General features: G+C 43.5%; 1 protein-coding gene across 1 annotated transcript; it reads right to left on the reverse strand.

Moving 5' to 3' along the window:
* Positions 1 to 221: 221 nt before the first annotated feature.
* Positions 222 to 3,996, reverse strand: LOC116980460 (THAP domain-containing protein 2-like). The gene is made up of 3 exons (XM_033032713.1): positions 3,773 to 3,996; positions 2,519 to 2,787; positions 222 to 1,452 (listed from the first exon to the last, which is right to left on the reverse strand). Exons 1-3 carry the CDS (start codon positions 3,880 to 3,882, stop codon positions 671 to 673), a joined length of 1,161 nt encoding a protein of 386 aa, XP_032888604.1. The 5' UTR covers positions 3,883 to 3,996; the 3' UTR covers positions 222 to 670.
* Between the last annotated feature and the right edge of the window lie 6,859 nt (positions 3,997 to 10,855).

Consider the following 10,855-nt stretch of genomic DNA (forward strand, 5'->3'; position numbering starts at 1 on the left):
CCACAGTTGTGAAATGCAAGAAATTGCAAGCCGCCACCCCTTGACAAACAACACATTTTTAGCTCCAAGCACTGTCAGGCTTTTGAGTACAGTCAAGCATGATTCAAAGAATGACTTATGTGCAGACTGTTTCAGACATAGGCCTCCTTAACTTTTTGGCGTCCGTGTAAAACCTGCTGTTAAAGGAGTCAAAAAGTCCATCAACCATGTCAATAAACTCTGCCGTATAAACAGCCTCCCCAGGTAACTTTCCAAGAGTTGCATAGGTGTAGACACTTGCTGCTACTGAATGGCTAAGCACCTGCGCAGCCTTGTTGACTCTCATTTTAGAGAAGCTGTTTAAAACAAAATGGCCTCTGGTTAATTTATGGGCTTTTCTAATGGGCAACTGTGAATCATGCTCATAAAATGCGTAAATATGTGCCCATTTGATATGTCTTTTTATGCCATCCTCTCCCTTGACCTCAAAAACATATTTCTCCAAGTTTGATCGAGTGTTTTTCAACAAGTGGGGTGGGTCATGCATGCAATAGATATTGGTTCCCCCGTGGACGAAGAAAGGATGGTCTTCCGTCACACCCAAGTTGGAGTATAGTCGAACATTGCTTGGGCCTTGGTCACAAACAACGGCCTTAGGCTGTAGTCCAATAGCCTTAACCTTCTGTAAACATTAATTGAGTAATGTTTTCAGTTTGTCAGCCTTTGTGCAGTCCCGTGAAAGAAAGTAACCTACAGGTTGCTTCCATTTCCCCATCAAGCCTCTAACCATGAAAACAAGAGCATGGTTGGCAGGCCTTGACGTCTTCCCTAGAGATCCAAAGTCCTCAAAGCCCTCAACTGAATCCTCAGTAATATTGTAAGAGAGGCTTGCACGTAAACTCATTTCGTCAAAGGAGACTACACATAATGTATCTCTCTCTGACATCCCCGCAACCCTGTCTTTCAAAAGTTCAAAGATCTTAGGGGGAAACCCAGGCCGCACTTCAATATTGCACAACCACCTACGTAGTGATGAGATTGATGGAAGTGTGAAAATGCACTGGCAGAACTGATATGCTCGGGGACTCTGGTGGTAGAGGGACAAGGCAACTACCTTGTCTGAATAACTCCATCGTCTTCCTCTTGCACTTCTACGTCCAGACGCATTACGCAACTGCGACGCAAAGAAAGACAGTGCTGGTTCTTGTAAAAATTCACCAGCCCCTCTGATCAAGTCACTGATTGTCTTACTTTCTGTAGTATTCTTTCCCATTGATAATTTGATCAGTTGTACTTTTTTTTTGAGGCGGAAAGTACGCTGTCTTTCCTTCTTCAGAGCTCTGCTGTCATTTACATTTTGTGTGATTTGAAGATCAGGTGTTTCAGAAGTTGTAGAGACACTGATGGGTTCTTCCCGCGGAACTTTGTCTGCAGCTGAGCAGTAAGAATGTTCTGTCTGTATGTTGTGTGGCACTGCCAATACAAGAAAAAAGAAAAAAGGGGGAATGAAATGGCAAGCATACTAATTAAAAAGATTAATCATATACATGTGAATAAATCATCATCTACTACTGAAAGTCTGTTCTTGACTGTTTTTTGCCATCTGTGCTGCGATTTCCGAGAGAACGCCGCCACCTACGGCCGTCTCGCTCAGAGACCCCCTCCGACGCATGTGTGCGAGGTTCTCCCCCCCCTTTCCTATCCCCCTTTCCTCTCCACCCCCTCGCCTCTCCCCCCTCTCCCACCCTCCCTCCCCTAAACCCCCACCCCTCCACACCCCCTATCCTCCCTGCTCCCCACCTCACCCCCCTCTCAGCACCCCCTCTCTCTCCCCCTCTCTCTCTCCTCCCCATCTCCCCCCCCTTTCGCCCCTCCCCCACCTTCCCTCTTATCCTCCTCTCCAACCCCTATCCCTCTTGCCCCTCTCTCTGTCTCTCTGTCTCTGCCCCTTCTCTCTCTGCCCTCACTCTCTACCCCCGACCGCCCCCCGCCCCTCTCTTGATGTGACTACAAGTTGGGGGCTATGCTTCAGTAGATAGGGTGGTTATGGGGTAAAAGGAGCAAATTAATCATATTAATTTAATATCAAGGGGGTAATTAGCGTGAGTGCGAGAGGGGGAGGGGGATAGTTAGTGTGCGTGACGCTGCGTGCCGCCCCCCCCCCCACAACCGCACGTTGGGGGAACAGACACAACGGGTCTGCACTTGGGCTAGTTATAATTAAAAACATATGTGATGCACCAATTTCAATCTACCAGAAGAAAATCATGATCTTGATATTTTTGTAGATTTTTTATAAATTAAATCAATTTAAATGTTGTAATAATTATGCTTGAGGAAGTTTTAAATGGATGTTCTTACTTGAATTAAATACTAGTACGCATTCCACCAGCCACACTGTGTAGTCTTATGTGTGATTATAGTTTTGTGAACATTTCACAAATGAAAATTAAAGTACCATACATGCCATTACATATTGGCCATTAGCAATCATATCAGTTTGGATACAATTTATTTTAAAAAGGAGAAAATTACTTGCCTCTTTGCTGTTTTAAAGGCGTTGGTGAGGATGGGAGGTTCTCATTCGTCCTCTTGAGTAACCTGCGTTGGGAAGACAGACGTTTCGGCGGGTTAGGAATGTCGAAGAGCGTTGGAACTGCATTCCAATTTAGCCTGTTCTTGGTCTGCTTGTTGGAAAACTGGTCAAGTTCAAAGTGTAAAGAACAAAGACAACAGTTGGCTGACAAGTACTCCGTAGTTCGGTGTAGGAGATCTTGTCGACGAGTATTCTGGACCCACCGTTGACATCTGAAATTACAGGAGATATCATTTAGGATTAACTAATAAGAAAAAAAAATGATCATAACTACATGCCTGCACAATGGATGACATATCACTTAAGTGCAATTGTTTTCAGTTGTGTGGAGAGACCTGTATATTGACGATGCTTTTTGCCTCTAATATGTCAATTTACCTTAAATGTAGAAGAGTTTATTAAAATCTTCTTACAAAGACCATCGAGAGAAGAGAGGGGAGAGAGGGATCGAGAGAAGAGAGGGGAGAGAGGGATCGAGAGAAGGGAGAGGGATCGAGAGGGGAGAGGGAGAAGGGGAGAAGGGGGGAGAGGGAGAAGGGAGAAGGGGGGAGAGGGAGAAGGGGGGAGAGGGAGAAGGGGAGAGGGAGAAGGGGGGAAGAGGGACGAGGGGGAGAGGGAGGAAGGGGGAGAGGGAGAGGGAGGGTGGAACGATAGCATCTTATAACGTTCAGCCGTCCCATTCCGACCAAAGATAAGATCTTTGATTCCGACCAAAGATTATAGAGCAGAGCTACTCTAGTATCTTTGATTGCAACCGCCGCTGCCGCCGAACCCCCCGGCCCACCATTGCACCCAAAGATGATAGAGCAGAGTTGTATAATCTTTGATTGCACCCTTCTTCACGGCGGGCTAGTGATCTTTGCTTGTGATGTCCCGACAATTCGAGGGATATAACGGGTAACAGCCGCCGCGTTCTCGGACTCGAGTCTGAGCTCGAAAAATCTCGTGGTCACTGGGCCCAATGTGCCCCGCGGGCCATATTTTGGAGACCAATCCCTTACAAGAACAAAACCAAAAACGTACAGAAGTGTTAAAATTGTCTTTATTATTGTGGTAAGTAAAGATCTATTAAAAATAAGTCTACTAACTTTCTAATGTACCGACAAACCTAATTTCCCAATGGCCGTTGATGGGAGAACAGAAAATAACATTTTCACCACAGAATATCGACAAAAGATAATAATAATATTTTCTTACCTTTCTTTTTTATCGGGGAACCTAAAGAATGACAGCTCTGGTCGTTTAGATTTACGATTAGAACAATTGATAGCGGAGCAGTGAGATGAACATTTAGATGCGGACGCCATTACAGCCCAATACAAAGATCTTACCCAATAAAATGCCTCAAAAAATGGCGTCGACAATCACACACGTCATACTACGCGTTTTTCGAGGAGTGGTCTATCTTGCTCCTCTATGATCTTTGGTCACCACCAGACAGATTAATGACGCCCCCCCAACCTCTCTCCACCTCAACTCACGCCTGGGCACCAAAGCAGCTCAGGAGGCGAACCCTGAGCTCCGTCTCACAACAATCTGATGTGCACATCCATCCACATTCAAAGATTTAATCTCCCGTCTCCCCGCAGTGTGCAGACATGGCAGTAAATTCAATTAAAATATATCAAACCTGTGTGTTTCAAACAAATCATAAGTATAACTGCTCTGGCACTGGATGGTGCGCATTTTCCCTTTGTAGGTCACATCAATAGATGCGGCCGCTCTGTATTCTATCTTTAAAACAAAGCCACAGGATGGAGAGGTCTTCTTTAACACTGTTGCTTATTAAAACATAATATTGTTGCTTATAATAATAATACATTTTATTTATGGGTGCCTTTCAAGACTCTCAAGGACACCTTACAAAATTTAGTTAACAATACAAAATATGTAAGCGGAATGAAACAAAACAAAAAATAACGACAAAAAAAAATAAAAAAATAGTAAAGACATCAACAATACACAATTCAAAGACACAATTCAAAGACACAATTCAAAGAGAGAGCAGCGGCAGCTAATCGCGCTAGCGTTCACTCTCCCTTCCGGCAGCCATCTTGGAAACGGAACAATAAGGATCTTTAACATAGAAACATCCCCCCACAATGGTTACCATTATGGGGGAAGGCACAATGTCCAGTCCCCATCCCCAGTTCACCCATAGTCGGGCCAATTGAGGCCTCCACAGTTGCCTCTACGGAGGCCCGATGTTCCAGGCCGTTCTCACCGGGAGATGGTGCTCCGGCGTCGGGAGAGTCCTCTCAGCAGCTAGGGACAACTGGAACGGCCGCTTCCTTACCGGAGACCGCGGCTTCCGAAGCCGACAAGGCCGCGACGGTTGGAGCTCCACCACTGGCGATCTCATCGAGAGATCCCAGGCTCCAGATGTTGAAGTCAGCGCCGCCGCCTGCAGCTGCCCGTTCCGCAGCTCCGCGATGTTTTTATCGGCGGTCTTCAGCTCACCGGAGCTCCAGCGCGGCGACCAAGGCAAGGCATCGCCCGCTGCGCTCCGCGATAGCGCTCCAGCGCTGTGCCGCCGCCGAAGCCGAGGTGCTGGGCGGTCCCCTCGGGAAAACGCCGCTCCAGGCCCGCTGGTAGGCCGCGAGGACAGGTCGACGGTGCAGCCCGGAGAAAAGCTGCCTCTCCGACCAGGTAAGGACATAGAAAGTAGTTTCCCCCTTCCCCCCCCCCCCCTCCCCCCACATAAAAAAGTCTAAACCTCCTAAAAACAAACAAACTCACTAAAAATTAAAGAAAAAAGTGAAAAAGACGGACAGCTGCTAGCTAGCAGCCGTGCCCCAAGATGGCGCCCCCCCCAAAGAACCCTGTCTCACGGTGCAAGCTGACCCACGAGGTACCCCGAGTGAAAGACTCGTGGTTGTGTACGGGATTCCAAGTGTAAGATCAAGATTTTAACCGAGTTCCCACATGTGTGTATAAGTTTGCCGTTTACTTCTCATTTCCGCGATGTGTCAAGTTCACTCCCGAGTTACCAAGTTCCTCTCCCGAGTTACTCATGTTTCAAATAAGTTCCCACTTCGGACACAAACTCATTGTTTCATACAGCCTTCCTCCCGTATTAGTGGAATTGTAAAACAAGTATTAATAATTGTATTACGAAATAGGACATACGGGGTGAATTCAGAAGGTCAGGCAGCGTATGGGGAAAGAGGAATAGTTAGGGTTTCGGCTCTACTGCTTCCTCGTCAAATTGGGAAACTACTGTTGGAAGGAACTGCAGAGGCTGCTCCCAGTTTGCACAGAGCCTGTCCTCCCAGTAACGAGACTGGGGCTGTTCTAGAGATTGTAAAAGTACAGTAAGTGACGCCATATATACGAGCGGGTTCTGATGAAGGTTCTATCATGGGGACGCCGGCAACCCCAATAGTATTAATATTTGACTGAGATGCCCATGGAGGGGAGCACAGATTACATAGTGGCCACTTTATAAGCTTGAGCCTGTTCTCGCTCCCCCTTCATAGGCTACTTTTCACAGTGGGCCAACCAATTTCCCAGAGCCTGCTGATCATCATTTGCTCTCCAATCTCCATTTTCTCCGTGAGGAACTGCAAACCCATCTTTCAGGGTAGCCCATGAGTTTCCATATGCACATTTCAGCAGCATCTGCACATCCCCGGGAGAGGGATTTAAATGCTGCACATCTGATTGCTGCACAACCAATTAAGAAATGCACTTGTTTTTTTCAAGGGATCTGGAACTTCTGCAACTATGGCTCTAGCTTCAGCTGGGGTCCAGGGTTTCAACACGGGGACTTCTCCTATCATAATACGGGGGACTCTATCAGAGACTCGGGCTTGGACTCTTCCTTAACATTCATCACCTGCAGCTTTGTTTGCACATCCTTCTTGATATCTATTTTATTTCTTCTCAATCGTGTACCTGGTCCCCTCCCATTGGTAACATCTGCTTCTTCTGGACTAGCCGGAAGAGCTGTGACTGCTGTTCACCTAGTACTTCAAACTGACAGAGTGGTGGAGATGCCATAGTGTGGGAAACGATTGGTGTCTCCCCTCGTTGCGTGACAGTTGGGAGCAATCAGTCCAGTGGAGTTGATGTCACGTGAATGTGGCAGTGGTGGAAGGTCATAATTTCCTGTGAGGTTTCTATTTTACAGTTAAGATCCTAAATCATGAAATGTCTCACAGGCAGGGAGATGTGGCAGATTCCACTACATTTATGGCTTCAGCTACACGAAGCCTTGGTTGGATGGCTCATCTATGGCTTGATTTGGTGCTCTCGTGAATGTATTGGTCCCTCCCGGTTTCATGTCATTAAGCAATATCTATATAGCAACTGAAGAAGTTAAATGTTCCTGCTAATTCTGCTGTGAACATTGCAAATCCTTTATAGGATTTATAAACAGATTTAAAATGATAAAGAAATTGTATGTGTTGTGCTTTTATGTAAGATCCAGTGCATAGCTTACACCAGATGTCAAGAAGACAATTTGACTGCTTACAGTCTTAAATATATTCTGTTTGAGTCTCAAAATGTTTGACCTTGTCCTTGTGCTTCAAACCTGGGGGGTTAAAAACATTACAATGAAAGTTATCAGTCTTGTACCCAGGGCTGTGGAATCGACATCCAAAACACCCAACTCCGACTCTTTGATTTCTTGTGTATCCGACTCCGACCCCGACCCCTAGGTATAATAATTCTAAATCTGTTATGATGACATTACACAAGATGGCATTTTATTAGAACTACATGGATCATCAGGATACCTTTTAAACCCATGTCCTTAAAGTTTTGAGTCTAATAGTTGTAGCTATGCTATTGTGGCTTTTTATTGTTTATTCTTGGAAAAAAAACCCATAATCCATTATGCTAAAATTTAAAAAAATTACATATAGGAAAATATTCAAAAACAGCAGATCTGGTTAGAGTTTTCTTTGCCATTGAGAAAGGGACTTTAGATTTCAAACTTGCTAACGGGAAATTTTGAATGAACTCAATTTTTTTGCTGAAAAAGAAAAGAATGACATTAGTGAGTGAATAGTGCCTGAAATGGAATTATTAACACCTGTTATATCACAAAATACGGGATTAAAGTACAGTAAATAACTGACATACTTCACTTACCTTTACTAACTCAGTTGAGGAGTTTCTATTCATTGGTAATAATTAAATAATTTGAGGAAACTTGTTTTAAGGGATTAGGGGGGTCAAGGGGATGCAGCCCCCCCAGTAGTTTAGGTTAGGTTAAAGATGGGGGTCAAGGGAATGCAGCCCCCCCATTAGTTTAGGTTAGCCAGTGTTTACTATACTTTTACCTAAATGAGCCCTAACGTTTTTTTCCTTCATTACTCAACCCCTTACTAACCTTTTAACCTAGAATATTGTGTCAAGCATCCCACCAAAAGTAGAAATTATGGTTCGTATTGACGAAAAATTACCAAATTCGTTGACGCATTGCCAAGACTAGTGTTTACTGCTGTTGAAAAGGAATTAATTATCACTGACAGTTTATTTTGCAGTAAATTGTGAAAATTCTGTATTCATTTCTAATATTTTTCCCCATAAATTTACCTTTTGAATTCAGAAATTATACAGACATGTTCACTCAGTAGCAAGTGGAGGGAAATCAGCTGGTGATGGCATTTGTATACGTTTTGTTTCTCGTCGTTCTGCCCCCAGATGGCAGCACCGATTTGATTTCTCATTCTCTCGGGTGGAAATAAAGTGTGCGGTATGTTTAAAAAGTGAGATTTTTTTCTGATTTACGTAGTCTCTGAAATTTATGTTGAGGTCGGAGTCGGGACTTTTTTACTGACTCCGACTCCAGCAGCACCAAATTTGCTCCGACTCGTCAACTCCGACTCCACAGCTCTCCAAGTGGTACCCCACCCATCCATCCAGTTTAACATGTGTTATGTTTCAAATGTTCTGAATGAATTTAAGAATGAAAAGCCAAAGTCATACCACAACCCACATGCACACTTACAAGCTCTCCCTAGAGAAGTGCATTGTATATCTAAAGGCATCGGTACATTTGGGTATCAGTTCCACAGCTACTCCAATACTTCGGTTGCAATAAAGACTGCTAATATACGTGGCCCTTACACAAGCTCTCAATCCTTACCCAAGTTACTGGTTCTCCTATTTGCTAAAATCAATGCTACGAAAGTAATTTGCATGCATCAACACAGCATTTTTGAATCATAATCATACTTTATTACCCAAGTATGTTTTGCAACATATTAGGAATTAAACCCCTGTCACACGGTGCGAGTCCACCCACGAGTGATCCCGAGTTAAAAACAAATCAAACTCGTGGTAATCACGTAGAATTAACGTAGCGGGAACGTCGGAACTCGTGGACGTAACTTAGCAACTCGTAACGCTAACGGCAGGTACTCGGGAAACTTGTTAACTCGTGAACATTTCTCAGCATGTTGAAAGATTTCCACGAGTCAAATTTACTCTTGAAGGAAAATTGTTGTAATACCGTAGTAGCCTGTGAGTTTACCGTAGTGACTCGTGAGTAACTCGTGGGTTTGGCCTGAGTGCCAGAAGTGAAATGTTGAAGATTAGTCAGATCTTAATGGAAAATTTTACATTGATCTAACAATTCATCATCAACAATTGATCAGCCATGATCACAATGAATGGCGGTGCTGGCTCGAAAGGCCGAATGGCCTCATCCTGCACCTATTTTCTAATTCACTGTTAAGGAGCAAAAAACACTCACCGGGGATCTGAGAAACAGTAGCAAAAAGAATGAACCAGGCAGTGTGGGGGAAGCCACATTGCGAGAGTTAATTAGTTCCCTTCAGAACTTTAACTTTTCACATTGAAACGGTGCCATGAATCCTTGTTAGGTTAATGCACTTTTTATGGAGAAGCAGATATATGGGACAGGTGTCCCGTCTCAGGATTTATATCCGACAAATTAACATCAGTTATTGAAGGCTGATGCGTTTATACAGGGGATTTTCTCAGGCATCACTAATTGCAAACATTGTTTCTATATCCTAATATTTATATTCAAATTTATGTAAAAGATATATATGTAAAAATTTAATGATTCATACCTAAATTGGTACATGTGACAATAAAATACCTTTGAAACCTTTGAAATGTTATTAATGTTTGACGATAAACATAAATTGTCTTTTTTGCCCAACATTAAAGTATGCTGAAAACTCAAATGTTTCAAACATGCTCAAACATGCTGAAAACTCAAATGTTTTCTATTTGATAGATGTATTATTTTAATTTTGGGTGGATGAAATAGTTTTAAAATAGTATGAATATGTCCATAAAACATCTGAATTAGGCTACGATAGATTGCCAATTCTAGTGCCCAGACACCAGAGCTGTTTTTTTAAATATATCTGCGTTTCTTTGCAGAAGTCCAGCTGATGCAGGCCTTTACTGGCAGTTGCATCTTATTTCCATGTCATCATAATTCTTTATGACACAGAGAGAGGTTATTTGAGACTATGCTGGATCACAGCACAATCCCATTCTCTCCCATTCTCTCCAGTAATTCCCCCTATAACCTATTCTTCTCACATTCACATCAGCCACAGAACATTTTGGTCAAATTACAGTAACCAATTAATCTACTACCAATCCACATTGGTAGTAGATTAATAGTAGAGTGTAGGGGAGGAGAGTGAGGGGCGCATGACGCGTAAATAATGTTGCGTCGTGGGTCGTGACGCGTAAATGATGTCACGGAAATGACGCGCAAATAACGCCCAAGTGGGGGACAACCTCTCCTACACTACAGCCATCAGACCTGCTGTAGGACTGGAGTCCATTCATTTGAATGGGGACTCCTAGCCTGGAGCTGAAGAAGAAAATTAGTTTAGTCAATTACGACTTGGTGCAGTGTTACAATTTAAAGAAATTGTAGTTCAGATTTTAATAGTCTCTGAAAATCACAATAATTTTAAACAGTTATGAAGCCTTGACATCCTTAGTAGGAGGCATATCTCTGTCCCCAACTTTGCTGTCAGGGCTTTCTGGACCTCCTCGGGTCTGCACTTGGTCTAGTTTATTATAAAAGTGTTTTCAAGTCGAGTCAAGTTGAGTTCATTGATATATGCACGTAATGAGAGGAACAGATCCAATGAAAAATAGCTGAGGGGAAGGTGACAAGGGGGCATACATCAGTAAAATTAATCAGAAGCACAGTGAAACTAGTCAGCGAACAAAGATGGGGGAGGGATGGAGAGGGAGGGAAAGCAAGAATTGAAGTTAGAGAAATCAATATTCATACAGCTGGGTTGTAAGCTGCCCAAGAGAAGTATG

This window comes from Amblyraja radiata, chromosome 14, assembly GCF_010909765.2.
Source record: "Amblyraja radiata isolate CabotCenter1 chromosome 14, sAmbRad1.1.pri, whole genome shotgun sequence".
In the NCBI taxonomy this organism is placed as follows: Eukaryota; Metazoa; Chordata; class Chondrichthyes; order Rajiformes; family Rajidae; genus Amblyraja; species Amblyraja radiata.